Source organism: Rhincodon typus, chromosome 3 (assembly GCF_021869965.1).
Source record: "Rhincodon typus isolate 14 chromosome 3, sRhiTyp1.1, whole genome shotgun sequence".
Taxonomy (NCBI): Eukaryota; Metazoa; Chordata; class Chondrichthyes; order Orectolobiformes; family Rhincodontidae; genus Rhincodon; species Rhincodon typus.
This window is the reverse complement of record NC_063334.1, coordinates 59,128,741-59,144,778: the sequence shown is the minus strand read 5'-3', so window position 1 is coordinate 59,144,778 and position 16,038 is coordinate 59,128,741. Positions and strand designations below refer to the sequence as shown.

General features: G+C 40.4%; 1 protein-coding gene across 1 annotated transcript in view; it reads left to right on the top strand.

The window, feature by feature from the left end:
* Positions 1-280: 280 nt before the first annotated feature.
* Positions 281-16,038, top strand: part of cep78 (centrosomal protein 78) — a 71,823-nt gene continuing 56,065 nt past the window's right edge. Inside the window, exons 1-7 of the mRNA XM_048593459.1 lie at positions 281-428; positions 1,315-1,490; positions 4,694-4,766; positions 4,858-4,961; positions 5,095-5,269; positions 6,823-6,936; positions 7,330-7,436. Coding sequence (XP_048449416.1) covers positions 281-428; positions 1,315-1,490; positions 4,694-4,766; positions 4,858-4,961; positions 5,095-5,269; positions 6,823-6,936; positions 7,330-7,436 — 897 coding nt within the window. The remainder of the gene's footprint in view (positions 429-1,314; positions 1,491-4,693; positions 4,767-4,857; positions 4,962-5,094; positions 5,270-6,822; positions 6,937-7,329; positions 7,437-16,038) is intronic.

Here is a 16,038-nt window from a genome sequence, read left to right as displayed (position 1 = left end):
GAAAAAGCATCCTGAATCTCCTGTTTGGCTATCCTTGCATGCAAAGCGACTTCGTAAAAGCTTGTAAATCATAGGCGTCCTTCATCTCCAGGGTGGAGTGTTAAAGGCGCAGTGCCTTAGAAGTAGTTCAAGGGAAAGATTCTGAAGTTGCCATTTCGGAGTTGAGGGGAAAATCATTGAAAGTTTCTCTTGAAGTCAAGAATCAGATTTTTTTTTCATTCTCAATTTCAGTTCAGTCACCTCAGTGCCATTACTGTTGCCATAACAGTGGGGGGAGGGAATGATCCACACCAGGAAATTGAGTAGGAGATACAGACGAAACCTCTTGCCCCAAAGAGTGCAAGTTACAGCTGAAGCATATGGTTTAGATGCACTTAAGGGCAAATTAAACAAACATTTGAAGGAGAAGGGAATCGATGGTTGCACTGGTAGGTTCAGATGTGAAAAGATAGGAGAAGCCTTAAACCGAGTTTAAGTAGTCATGTTTGAGCTGACTGGCCTGTTTCTGTGCCATATATCCAATGTAAAGATGGTGTTAAACTATTCAAGGAAAAGGTTGCTGAAGACAGTATCTCAAATGACATGTTTTGAAGTTTTTTTCAATGTGAAGCTATGAAGGAATGTATTGTGTACTAGGAAATGAAAGGCAAGTCTATATACTAAGACTAGGCTGATATAATTTATTCAGGATCATTGAAGGAATGTCACTGGGAAAGTACCATGAGTTTGGAAATGTGACATTCATACTCACTTTAAAAGAAAACAATAAAATTGACCCATGTTACCACATTCAGAAGTTAAGAATACCATAAAATGCATTTTTGAGGGGAAATTGGATTAGTGCATGAAGGGAGAAGAGAAAGAAGAACAATATGTCGATAGTGAGATTTAGTAGTTACACCACTGCAGACCAGTTAGTCTAATTGGTCAATTTGTGTGGTGTTTTAAAAAAATAACTTGCATCTTTGTAAAATAATGAGATAAAATATCAAAAGTAAACTGGAAAATTCTGCCCAAGAATAATGTAGTAAACGGAATTTTAAAAAATTCTCCAGGCTAAGACTTTGACATTAGCCATAAGGCAGGTTGTACACACATTCCATGTGAAAGGCTTGAAGATAGTGAGATGAAAGCAAAGTCCTACTGTAGGACTTCACCTGTGGAGGGCAGGCCTCTCAGGGTTCAGGAAACCTGATGACTAAAAGGAGAAGACTGGATTCTTGAGCTGACCGTGTCTGCAGCGCTGGTGTGAGCAAATTTCATGTAACCATTCTTGTTTTTGGATTTTTTTTCTTGTTTTTTTGTTTTCTAAAGGGAGTGAAAGATGTAAACTGAACATCAGAAAATGCATACCAGCTATCCGATCAAGAGACCTTACAATTCAACTGTGCAAATCAGTTAGAGATTCTCTGAGTGTTTCCAGTTCTCTAAAAACTTTGGAGTTAGAAGGATTACCCTTGAGACATGGAGATCTTCTGACATTAACAAAGGTGAGGAAACATCAAAGTGGTATTAGCATGTAAGTAAAGATACTGGTAATGTCTGTTCATTACGTTCAGCAGTCTGTTCAAGTACGTTCTTAAGATGAATGATATATGAGCTGTCTCAGTCATATAAAAAATCATAAATATGTCCAGCACAGAAGGAAACAATTTGGCCCATTGTACATTTTGACTCTTCAAAGGAACAGCCCCAGATTGCTTATTTTTGTCTGTAACCCTATAATTTCCCTACCTATATGTACTGTCCACACTCATTCAAAATTATTTCTGGAATATTGAGGTTGGTTGGCTCGCCGAGCAGGTTTGTTGTTTTGCAGACGTTTCGTTACCATGCTTGATACCATTCAACACATTGAACTCGACCCCATATACATTCCACTACGAAGGAAACCCAGAAGTGAGGCAATCCATCTCAACGGACCCCAGAGTTTAAAAACCAGGGGGGAAAACACACCGACGCTTCATCGGAGGCTGCACTGAGGATGTTACCAAGCATGGTAACGAAACGTCTGCAAAACAACAAACCAGCTCGGCGAGCCGACCAACCTCAACGCCCACAATCTGAGCTACAGATCTACTCCAAAACCTTAGATATTCCTGGAATCTTTTTCCAGCACTTTTTCAGGTGGAATATTCTAGATCCCAACAGCTGTCTAACTGGGGAGACAATTCTTATCTCCCTTCTCAACTCTTTTGCCAGTGATTTTAAATCTAACCTGTGGTTATCGATTCTCTCATCAAAGGGAATTTTTTTCTGTATTAATGGGAATCTGGGAATATTTCTGAAGAAAACAAATGACTAAACATTGTGCAGTAGAAAAAAGTGCATCTGTTTTAGACTTATGACACAAATATTAGCTTGTAGTAAGTAAACTTTGTCGAAATTAAATTTTTGTTTAAGAATATAGGAACAAGAATAGGCCATTCAACCCTTCAAATCTGTTCTGTCATTCATTAGCATTATGGTCCTCAACCCCACCAACCTGCCTCAGGTCCACAACTCTTTAAACCCTTATCCAAGAAAACATCAATCCATCTCAGATTTAAAATTATTAATTGAGGGAGAGTGTTCCATGCTACTTCCATGTTTTGCATCAGAAGATGTGGTTTTCAACATTTTTCCTGCATGTCCCTATTCTGATTTTAAAGTTAAAGTTATGACTTTTTTATGTCTCCTCATCGCAGACTTCGCCAGTGGAAAGGTTTCTCTCCATCCATTGTACCAATTCCCTTAAATATCTGAAAAAAGCGTAGTCGACACAGTTAGCTAAAAGCCTAAATGGAGTGATTATAAAGCAGCTTATTGAAAGTATGCTACGTAATTTAAGCTTGAAAGGCTGTCTACTGATCAGAATTTTGTAATACAGTCTGGATGTATTGGATACAATGTATCAGTGACATCTGTGGACTGCTGATGCCTCTGCCTGTTAGTATGCTCCAGAGTGAGTGCTTTCTCTGACGACAAACACTTAGTGATTTGCTCAATCAATTAGAACAGGAAGTTTACTGCTTCTATCTTCAAACTATGTTGAGTTTACTGATTTTGACAAGGGTAATGGAATAGGTGTTGCTCAGGCCTCAGTGTCACTGGTTTGGCAAGGAAAAACGATTATTTCTTGTTCTTCAACAGAAACAAATACTGCACAACTGCAGTTATGAAGTAAAACAAAGTCTTGGAGAAACTCAGCAGGTCTGGCAGCATCTGTGAAGAGACAAACAGAATTAAGGTTTTGCGTCCAATATGACACTGTTTCAGTTCTGTTCCTCTTTCCTGTTCTTGATAGCTATTTAATAATTTCTTGTTGAAATTACCTATGTGGATAATAGGTGAGGACATAACTCCTAATGCCTGTGACTCTTGCTGCGAAGGATTACATCTTATTACTATCCCTCAAGTTAGATGCTAGAAAGTGCCTATGGAATTATGCTACAGCCAGTTGTCTATGGAAGGGTTTTTAGATCTATCTTTTGACAGATGGGAAGTTGAGGAGTAGTTTTAATTTGCTAAATTGAAATATTGGGACCCTTTTCAGAGCTATATCATTGATTTCAAAATTTAAATAAGACTCTGTTTCTTAAAGTTTGAGGGCCAGTTGAATTTAACAGCTGTAGTTGGGTTTAGCCTGATTGGACAAATCCAGCACTTAAATGACGTAGGAACCGGTGAGCTCTTGCAGGTAACTACTTTTCAAGCACTGCTTGTGAGCCAGGAAAAATAGGTGTATTTCTGCATGCTGTTTTTAAATTTGTTCATGGGATGAGGGCGTCGCTGGATAGCCCAGCACTTATTGCCCATCCCTGATTGCTCAGACCGCACTTAAGAGTTAACTGCATTGTAGGTTTGGAGACGCATGTAGGCCAGACCAGATAAATATGGTAGTTTCCTTTCCTAAAGGACATTAGTGAACCAGATGGGTTTTTACCAACAATTGACAATGATTTCACGGTCATCATTAGACTCTTAATTCCAGCTTTTTATTGAATTTAAATTCCACCATCTGTTGTGGTGGGATTCGAACCTGGCCTGGATCTCTGGATTAACAGTCCAGCAATAATACCACAAGGCTGTTGCCTCTCCCTTCAAGGAAATTTTCTACTACTGCTTTCCTCCCCATTCTGCCACCAACATCTCTGCTTCCAAACACTGCCCTTTCCTTTCAGACATCTCTCTCTCTCTCTCTCTCTCCTCCCCCCCTCTCTCTCTGCTCACTACCCCCCAGAAAAAGAAACTGTTGTGTACTCTGATCCCTCCACTCAAGTCTACAGACCCATGAGTCTTGTGATTGCCAGATTTCTTCTCAGTGAGTCTTGTCTTCTCCTTAAGACTGCAGATTTCCTGCCAGGCCAGTGGCTGCTCCGTGGGAAATGTAATGAAGGAAACATAACATGGTGTTGTTGCTAAATCTTTAGCACTTCCAGGTTTCCCAGTTGCTGACACAGAATCTTGTCTCCTCCTAGCCTTTCTGTTCATGTGGGAACCAAAGCCTTCAAAATTGCCTAAAATATTGAAACTTAATTAACTCGGTTGATCAAATGGCAATTATTAGTTAACTATAAAGAAGGAAATTAGTCAGTATGAATTCTTTCAAATTTAATTGTGGCAACCAGATATTGCTAATGCACTTTGTATATAATTTTCGTAATCCCTTTTTGATATGTTAATTGTAAATGTTATGTGCAAATTTATTTAGGGTCTATCCAGGACAAAAACACTACAGAACCTTTCATTAGCACGTTGTCCAATAGGAGATGACGGACTGGAAAGTAAGTTACTTGTTTCCACCAGGCTTGTATTACTAAGGGATTCATAATATTTCATAATCACAGCTCATTAAATCTAATGGTTTTTATTTAGTCATTTGCCAGAGTGTGAAGAATTCAGCAACTATCAAAACAGTCAACTTCACAGGCTGTAACATAACATGGCGTGGAGCAGAGCATATGACCAGCATTATTAAGGCAGGTTTTTATTAATTTCTCATTTCTGAGGTATCTTACTTGACAGTTTTAAATCGCAAGTATAATAAGCAATTCAACAGAAATGTTTATCTTGCACTATAACTAAAATGTTATGTGCATATGTTTTATACAGTATCAAGCAACAAAAAGACACAGTCAAGTCTGGGCAGAGAGTCTTCGATATAGGCATCCTGATCTAGATTGCATGACTGGTTTGCGGCGCATTACCATGAACTGTAACACATTAATTGGTGATACTGGAGCTATTGCCTTTGCAGATGCCCTCAAAGATGATCTTTGGCTGAAAGGTAGGTTGAACCGAAAGCATGATTGTAGTTTTCAATATATAGTGAATTTTAGATGTAAAGCATGACTTTCTTTCTGTTTGAAAGAAAATGTATAGGATAAATATAATCCTGTTTGCTCCTATCCAATGGAGCTAATGAGCAATTTATTGCTCAGTTGGTTAATAAACTAACCATGGCAGCCCACTAGCTCAATGATACAGAATAAGAAGTTCCCAGGAATGATCTTTGGTTTCCTAAATTTGCTAATCTTAGTAGGGTTGCACTTGAGTCCCCATACAAGAGAGATGGAAAATCATCCATTATTTGTCTCCTGAACCCTAACCTTGCTGCGCTGATACCAAAAGGACATGGGGTTTTGCTGACTCTTGCACAACAGATTATCCATCACTTTGGTTTTGTTGACATTTGAACTGGTCCTCGGTTGACAATTTGGTGAGAAGCAAAAATGCAATCCTGTTTTCCTTGAATAGAAATTCTTTGTTGACAGTGCTAAGAAGGTTATGCTCATCCTTGAATAAGCCTGATGGCATACTGAACAAGGGCAGCAAAGTAAAGGTCACAGCAACATATACCATCAAATTACTTTGTGTGTATCAAAGGGGATCATCTTTCAAATAATTCTTTTGCTAGAAAACAGTTATGCATGTAGGCTCGTCTCTGAAGTCTGCAAACTATTTTTAATTTCTAATTCGGAATAGTTTTTAGATTTCAAGGACCACACTACCACCATGCCCTTCCAGAAATGCTGGCTAGCGGGGAAAATTGCACTTTAACTTTTGAAGTTGCTATTGTACACTTAATAATTACAAGTTGGCATTTGGTAGAGACCTTCTTACTGTAGTACGTGGCCGAAGGGAATTCAAAAGAAGAAAATACTTGGGATCCAGGGAACTGAAAACAAAACTCCATTGAATACATTTGGAAAAAAATGTATGGATTCTGTAAAAGCAATACAGCAGTGAGCATCTTTGTAGAGAATAGGCAAGTTGCTGTTTACCTTGAACTAACCATCACAACTGGATTAGATATCACATAAGCAAGATATAAACAGGATTAGAATCCAGAGAAGCAATAGGGGAACACATCTAAACACATTCTTACATGCATGCCCGTACAAAATACTTCTGTTGTCAGGAAAAATCCAGCAGGCTAGGACATGGAGATTATTTACTGACCTGATAGCAAATCTTAAAGTTATCAGAGTTTGTTCAGGTAGATGAAGAGAAAATTAGTCATTTGCATATGATTCCAGACTAACTGCCATAAATATGAGAGTTACTAATAAATCCAACAATGAATTCAGGCGAGCAGTTAAATTGTGTAACTTACTCCTTGATGTGAATATTATAGATACTTTTAAGGGGAAACTAGATAAGTAGATAAGAGAAGAAAGAATAAAAGGATAATAAGGGCAATGAAGAAGGGCGGGAGGAGCATTAACATAAAGGTTAGATCCATTGCCAAATGGCTCATTTTTCTGTGTTGTAAACATTATGGAAATGTTGCTTGTAGTATTTTACATCAGCTTATAGGAATTCTGTTTTTTATTACAGCCCTTGATTTGCAGCAATGTGGAATTTCTAATAAAGGAGCCAAAGCTTTGCTTGATATCTTGCAGACCAGTAGTACTCTAATTGTATTGGATGTTAGAAAAAACCCATTAACTGGTGAGTTTCATGTTAGAAATGACATTGCTACACAGTATTTTTGTTTAAGTTATTATACTTTTCGTGTCCTTAAATGTCTTCCCACATTCAACCGGAGTGAAGTAAGACAACGCAGCTGAGAACAGTTGCTGGTTAGGAAGTATTATTATTTTATGAACATTCCCATACCTTTGGCATAGTTTGTAAATGCAGTGAAGTGTAGAATTTGCAGTATCTTTTGCTTTTAAATCTCCCTTAATGTGATAAACTGCAGCACTTGTTACATTTTAGGCTTCCTCCCAATGTTCTTTATTTATTCTATCTGTTTATAATGCCCATGAATTGCAACTTAGACCTTGTGGTTGAATCGAACAAGTTTAATGTACTAAAGAACTAATAATTACCGTCTTACAGATATGGTACGGCCAGTTGTGCTAGATGTCCATCGAGATCCATTGAATGTGGATGAACCAGGGTTGCTCAGCCTTTTTGCGTGCGGGGCCACAATTTTCACACTTGAGGCACCAATGAGCACATTTTCGAAAGATTAGTTTTAGCACAGTAGTAAACATGAATTTCAAAGTGAAAGTTGAAGTATGAAGAAACAGCCTGCTTTAGCAAAACTAAAGTCAAAGCAATAAAGCGATAATTTTAGAAATGTGTAATTAATAAAGATGATGATTGAAAAGTTGCAAGTAACAGAGCAGGAGAGAACCTATCTGGGCTCTTTAAGTCCTGATCACCAAAGAAAGGGACAGGGACTGAGGCTGAGCTAAGGAGTTTGCTTTAGTTGATAGTAACTGTGTGCTCGCCTCTAGTGGCAAACACTATGAGCTCGATGCAATTCATACAAGAATGGGGGGTTGGAAGAAGATGTATTTCAATTTGGGTATTCTCTTCTCATCCCACTATGAGGATAGCTTTTTGGTGAGGGAGCTGGAGAAGACTCACGGTACACATGAGAATGATGGATGGTTTTTGTCCAAGTTGCAGTAATGTATTACTTGGGGATAATTACATTGCTGTGTCAGTACCTTTTTATTTATTGTCAGTGGTAGAAATTGCAAAGTTGGAAGATGCAGTTGAAGTAATCTTGATCAGTTCTTACTGTACAGTGCTGGGACTAAATTTTTTTTCCCCTGCTTTGCCTTACTTCATTGCTTCCACTCTGACTTAGCCCTTGGTTGATAAGGTGGACATTGAATACATGATTCCCCTTGTGGGGCAGTTTAGAACAAGAGGTCATAGATATAGAGTGAGAGGAGGTAGGTTCAACACTAAGATGAGGAGTAACTGTGGAGGACTGTGAATCTTTGGAAGTCACTGCCCCAGGGTGCAGTGGAGGCAGAATCAATCAACAGATTCGGGAAAGAAATAGATAATTTCTGATTAAGAGTGGGATAACGGGCTATGGGGAACAGGCAGGAAAGTGGAGTTCAGACTAGGATAAGATCCGCTATAATTATGTTAAATGGTGGCATGGGCTTGAAGGGTTCAATTTGCCTACTCCTATTCCTAATTCCTGTGTTCCTGTGATACCCTTGGCAACTGCTCTGATCTTTCTTAATGAGGACAGACATTAAGAACATAAGAACTAGGAGCAGGAGTAGGCCGTCTGGCCCTTTGAGCCTGCTCCGCCATTCAATAAGATCATGGCTGATCCTTTTGTGGACTCAGATCCACTTACCCGCGTTCTCACCGTATCCCTTAATTCCTTTATTGTTCAAAAAAAACTACCTTTTTTTAAAAAGCGTTTACTGAAGTAGCGTCAACTACTTCACTGGGCAAGGAATTCCATAGATTAACAACCCTCTGGGTGAAGAAATTCCTTCTCAGTTCAGTCCTAAATCTGCTCCCTCTAATCTTGAGGCTATGCCCTCTTGTCCTAGCTTCACCTGCCAGTGGAAACATCCTCTCTACTTCTTTCTTATCTATTCCCTTCATAATTTTATATGTTTCTATAAGATCCCCCCTCAATCTTCTGAATTCCAATGAATATAATCCCAATCTACTCAGTCTCTCCTCATAAGCCAACCCCCTCAACTCCGGAATCAACCTAGTGAACCTCCTTTACACCCCCTCCAGTGCCAGTACATTAAAGGGCTGGAAGCTGACTGATTTTTCTACCTCAAGTCTATTAGTTTTCTTCCTGAACTTTCCTCCATTGTTCTGATGTCTCGCCCCAGCTTATGCCTTGCTCGGTTCGCACTAAACAACTGCACCTCCCAGTCACGAACCATTTCAACTCCCCCTCCCATTCCTCAGACGACATGTCCATCCTGGGCCTCCTGCAGTGGCACAACGATGCCACCCGAAGGTTGCAGGAACAGCACCTCATATTTCGCTTGGGAACCCTGCAGCCCAATGGTATCAATGTGGACTTCACAAGCTTCAAAATCTCCCCTCCCCCACCGCATCCCAAAACCAGTACAGCTCATCCCCGCCTCCCTAACCTGTTCTTCCTCCCACCTATCCCCTCCTCCCACCTCAAGCCCCAACCCCATCTCGTACCTACCAGCCTCATCCCACCTCCTTGACCTGTCCGCCCTCCCTGGACTGACCTATCCCCTCCCTAACTCCCCACCTACACTCACCTTTACTGGCTCCAACCCCGCCTCCTTGACCTGTCTGTCTCCTCTCCATGTATCTTCTCCTTTATCCATCTTCTATCCGCTTCCCCCTCTCTCCCTATTTATTTCAGAATCCCCTTCCCCTCCCCCATTTCTGAAGAAGGGTCTAGGCCCGAAACGTCAGCCTTCCTGCTCCTCTGATGCTGCTTGGCCTGCTGTGTTCATCCAGCTCTACACCTTGTTATCTCAGAATTAACTTGAACTGCTTTCAGTGCAGATGTATCCCTCCTTGAATAATGAGACCAAACCATACGCAGCACACTGTGGTCTCACCAATATGGTGTAGAACTGTAACAAGCCTTCCATACTTATATGTTCCATCCCTCTTGCAATAATGGCCATCTTTCCATTTGTCTTTGTAATTTATATGTCTGTGTTGTGTACTGAGCAAGCTGTGACTGATAATTTTTGTCGACTAGATAATTCCGGGAGGTCCTGGGAGGCAACATCTATAAGGCTCAAGTCAGGACTGTGATGGAATAGTCTCCATCCAGCTGACAGGATGAGTATAGCTTAAACAACACTCAACAAGCTTGATACCATCCAGAACAAAGCAAACTACTTTTGATTGTCACCACGTCTACAAATATCCACTCCCTCCTCCACTGATATTTAGCAGCTGCAATGTGTACCATCAACCAGATGCACAGCAGAAAGTCACCAAGACTCCTTGGGTAACATCTTCCAAATCCACAACCACTTCCATCTAAAAGGATAAGGGCAGAAATACATGGGAACACCACTAGCTACAAGTTCACCACCAAACCACTCGCCATCCTAACTTGGAAATACGTGACCCTTCCTTCAGTACCGTTTGTTCAAAATCCTGGAACCTCCTCCCTATTGACATTGTAATCTACCTACAGCAAATAGATTGCAGCAGTTCAAGAAGGCAGCTCACCACTACCTTCTCAAGTACAATTAGAGATGTGTAATAAATGCTGGCTCAACCAGTGATGCCCACATTCCACAAATAAATGACGAAAAAGATCACCATTCATTCTTTGAAACTCGCATGAATAAAGACCTAACCTGATCAGCCAGTCTCGCTAAGTTAATCACTTCATCCCAGGAACTATTGTCAATGCCATTATATCCTTTCTGCTGGGTTTCCATGACAGTAGTTACCTTTTCAGTGGCTCAAATGCAACGATGAGAGGGAAATGGCAGCACTCATGACCTGGAGGGACTTCCCCATTGTCTGTGCTAGAGAGTGCTTAATCTTCTGGAGTCAGATCTTTGCACATCTTATAATGCCTCACACTAGTATTCATTGTTTGCCTAAATGAAGACTACAGAAGCATGTGATCTAAGCTTAGATTCAAGTTCCAGGTGACCTGCAACAGTCCTGAGTGCCATTGACCTTAACTGCCACAACTTCTGACAGCTATTAGTTCACTTGGTATTTTGATCCCAAATCTAAGTTTGCATGCATGCTAGTTAGTGGGTGGAGGATGTGGTGGAACAAAGTGACACTGCATTGTCTGAAATCAATTCTTCATCACAGAGGTGAAAAATGTGCGCTGATGTAGGCATTTGATAGGCATTTCCAAACACGAGTCTCCGGAATTGACTAATTTAGATTGATGTATGCACAGTGGATCAAAGTGAAACACTGTCCCTAGTACTCGCCAGTGCTTGTCATGCCTGCCAATGGAACTAGTTGCCTTCCTGTGACAGCTCTGTTATCTCTCTGTCCATAAAGGAGCAGCCTCCATGTTGTTCAGTTTGAGTAGCCTCATGGATATCCATTGGCTAGAAGTGGGACTGTGGCACGAATTAAAGTCAAAAACTTGAATAGGATACCTGTGTCCCTTGGATGAGTTGATGTCCAAGTTGTATCAGTGCACTAACTTCTTAAACTTTATGGCACACATGCCGCATGCCCCCAAACGCGCTATCCCTTCAGTTTAAAATGCCCCCATAGGATTCTAAAGCTAACCACAACTTTAGGGTCTTGAAGATTGATAAGAAGATTGCACTCTTACTAGCATTGTCCTCATCTGGAGAGCATTTTAGAAAGAGTATTTCATTTGATTTAAAATTAAATTGCCTACAGTAGAGTCAGTAGATGGAGCTGGGATATGGTGTTTGTGGGCACAGCAGTGCCACCTGGAATGGTGACTTTGTAAAGTTGGTAATGGCAACTATAGGTAACTACCTACACACATATAGATCTGATAATTTAGTTTGCAAGCAATTCTAGGCATAATGCAATATGACTGACATCTGAAAAATACTGTTGCAGATAGTGTGATGAAGAAGCCTGCACTAGATACAAGATTTTTTATGTAATACAGGCAGATCTTCTGTGGTGTTGCCTAGAGTAAATCTGAATTTTTAAAAAAAATATTCCAAATAGTATTAGTAGGAACATTGATGTACTAGCTTCAGTACAGTCCGGGATCTAGAACACTGGGTGGTGGGTACAGTGGCTCATAGCACTGGGAATAGAAGTCGGTGTCTGGTACTTTTGAAGATTCTGGAGGGTAATAGAGAGAGAAATTTTGGGAATATTAGCAATGGCTAATTATCTGTGAATTCTAGGGACATCTTCCTGGGATCTATTGAGAGTTGAGGAGGGATGTCTGAGAGCAATGGGAATGATTAAGCTACAGTTATAAAGGGCATTCGTGAGACTTTATCTGGAGTAGTGTACGGTGCTGGTAATATGAATGTTGAACTGTTGCAGTGCCAACATCAAGCTCAAGGTCTCCTCCTCAATCGTGGAATATTTCTGTTGATGATTATTAAATTTTCTGGAAAAATACCCAATAGGTCTTTTGACCTTCTTGTTGTCTTCTTGAAGAGGAGAGCACCAGGACCTGCATGGATAGCCAACTTGAATGGCTTCGCATAATTAGATATGGCCAACACTGGGGCCGCGGTTAACACAGCTTTCAGGTTGTCAAATGTCTTCTGATAGTCCTCCATCCACTGAAATTTTCTGCACTTCTTTAACAATTCAGTCAGTGGAGCAATCACACTACTAAAATTCAGTACAAACTTCTGATAAAAATCACTCAATCCCAGGAATTATAGTACTGCCGTCTTCGTCAATGATATAGGAAACTCCCTAGTAACCTTTGTTTTCACATTCCCTTGGGGCCATCTGTCCATGTCCAGTAACATGGCCCGGGAACATGACTTGGGCTTTTGTGAATGCACTGTTAGCCAGGTTGATCACCAAGTCCACCTCCTGAAGTTGATTGATCAATTCCAATTAGTGCTCCAAATGTTTCTTCTGCTTGTGACTAAAAATCACCGGGTTATCAGTGTATATCGCACATTTGGATAAACCCAAAACGACTTTATTTGTTAGTCTTTGAAATGTGGCTGGTGCATTTTTTGTACTAAATGGCATGACTTTAAACTGATACAGTCCATTCAGTGTCACAAAAGCATCTGAACTTGGTACTACACTCTGTGCTTAATAAGTGACATGTTCTCCTTTTGCTTTCCTTCCCTATTAAAATACCTTTTGAGTATATTAATATGATACCCTGTGGGATTTCTTTCTGTATGGTATTCTTATTAAATAGTTCACTTCTCTCAACTTCCTTTCTATTTGATAAGGCCCACTAAACCCTGCTTTAAGATTCACCCACCACTGGAAGTAACATTAACGCTTTATCTTCACTAGCAAAATTGCAAATTTTTGATTTCTTGTCAGCTTTCCTGTTTCATCTCATGGTGTGCTACTTTGAAATGCCGTTTAGCCAGCTCATCTGCTGTGTTTAGTCTTTCCATAAAAATTGACACACAGTCTAAATATGTAGTTTCTGAACTGTGACTCACCAATTTCTCCTTAATTAATTTCAGTGGTCCTCTCACCTCATACCCAAAAACTAATTCAAATGGACTGAGTTTGGTAGATTCATTTGGTGCATCCCCAACTACAAAAAGTAAAATGGAATTCCTTTATCCCAATCCTTTGGATAGTCTCCACTATAAGCACTCAACATGGTCTTTAAAGTTTGATGCCACTATACTATTGCTCCCTGTGATTCTGGATAGTATGCTGTGGATTTGAATTGTTTTATTCCTAAACTATCCATAATTTCCTTGAATAATCTTGATGCAAAATTTCACTCTTAGTTGTATCTCTGCGGATAGTCTGTATCTAGTAAAAAGTTTGAATAACTCTTCTACAATCCTTTTAGTCATGATACTCCATAATGTAACATTCTAGAATACACTCAGATTCTTCTTCTGTGTATGCTTTTTGATACATCTGCTTTAGTTTTTCATCTTTCTGTTGTAACTCAGTTAATTTCTCTGAATTAAAAATATCCACTTTGTCCTCCAACTGTTCTTGTTTTTTTCTCAACCATTTGATCAAACATAGTCTGTAACAAATGAACTTCAACTTCCTTATCTTTAGTCTTTGATTTCTGCTCCTGCTTCAACCTGTGGCTTTGTGACCTTGTTACCCCACAGTCGGGAAAAATCCCAGGACACCTCAATTCTCTGATATTTCACTGGCTTTTCAACAACACTAGGCATACTCCCACCTGTGATCCTGCTGTATCATTAGCAAGGATAAATTGTATTCCTGGCAGCGAGAGTTTCTCAATTCCTCCTATCACCACTTCCTCACTTTTCACTGGACTCTCCAACGCTACTTTATATAATGGAAAACTTTCTTCTCACCATAAATTCCACATGTTACCATCTTTTTTGGCAATACTCCTTCGGAATTACGTACCTCCTCATCTCTCACCATCGAAGATTGATTTGCTTCTGTATCTCTTAAAATTTTAATTTCTTTATCTGCTCCTCCAGGCATATATGAGTAAACCTTATCTCGCAAGTAAATTCTTTAAAGAGATATGGCACTTTCTTCTCAACCAACCCCTGATCAAGTTGTACATTCTGGTGCAGTTTTTTAGCTTTCACTGTGCTTCTCTTTCACACTTCAACTAAACCCACCGGCTTATCGTGTTTTCCCACATCAGGCTTCTTGCTGCTTTTTCTGAACCACCAACACTGCCTACTTTCTTGTATTGAAAACGTCTGAGTTTTTTTTTAATTTTGTCCCCCTCATGAGTTTCCTTTCTATCCTGTGGTAACCCATCTTTACCATCTTCAATGAGATCTCTCTTTTCCCTTACCACTGGAAAATTTCTCTTTTCCCTGGTTTCCATCCCTCACAGATTGAAATTGACGTCGGAAGCAAATTTTGATTTATGAACCTGCTCATAATCATCTGCCATTTCTGCTCCTAATCTTGCAGTTTTATCTCTCTGCTCTTCTATATGAGTTCTCACTACTGTAGGAAGTAAATTTTTGAACTCCTCCAAAATAATTGTCTCTATAAGAGCATAATTTGTTTGATTTATTTTCAGTGCCCTTATCCACCTATAAAAATTACTTTGTTTGATCTTTTCAAACTCAATGTACATTTGACCAGGGTCCCTCCTTAGATTCTTGAAACATTGTCTGTAGGCTTCTTGTGCTAGCCCATATGCACGTAAAATGGCTTTCTTCACCTCTTTATACTTCCCAGATTCCTCCTCTGACAATAGTGCTATCTACCAACTTTGTTTGGATCAACAATACCCACACGGTCACTGGCTGTTTTGTTTATTTTGCCAGTTTCTCAAATAAAATGAAAAAGGCTTCTACATCCTACTCGACGAACTTAGGCAATGCTTGAATGTATTTAAACAGATCCTCACCAGGCCTTTAGATACAGAGGGTTTGCTCGTAATCATTATCCTTCTCACTAAGACTACTTTCTACCTTCATCGCCACCCTTTTAAATCAACTTTCCTGTCTAATTGCCAACTTCTGAAGTTCAAACACTCTCTCTTTCTCCTTTCTCTTCTGCGAGGTCCTTCTGATTCTTTTTTCCCTTTCCTTTGCTTTCAATTGTCATTCAAGCTGTTTCATTTCCTCTAACACCTCTCTCCCCTTCCTGGACCTCTCTGTCTCCATATCGGGCAACCACCTAGAAACCGATATTCATTTCAAGCCCACCGACTCCCACAGCTACCTAGAATACTCCTCCTCCCACCCACCTTCCTGCAAAAATGCTATCCCCTATTCCCAATTCCTTCGCGTCCGCCGCATCTGCTCCCAGGATGAGGCATTCCACTCCCGTACATCTCAGTTGTCCTCGTTTTTCAAGGACCGTAACTTCCCCTCCTCGGTGGTCGAGAACGCCCTCAACCGTGTCTCCCACATCTCCCGCACCTCATCCCTCACACCCCGTCCACGCAATAAAAACCAAAAAAGAATCCCCCTCGTCCTCACGTACCACCCCACCAACCTCCGGATCCAACGCATCATCCTCCGACACTTCCGCCATCTGCAATCCGACCCCACCACCAAAGACATCTTTCCCTCCCCACCTTTATCTGCTTTCCGGAGGGACAACTCTCTCCGTGACTCCCTTGTCCGCTCCACACTCCCCTCCAGCTCCACCACACCCGGCACTTTTCCCTGCAACCGCAGGAAGTGCTACACCTGCCCCCATACCTCCTCCCTC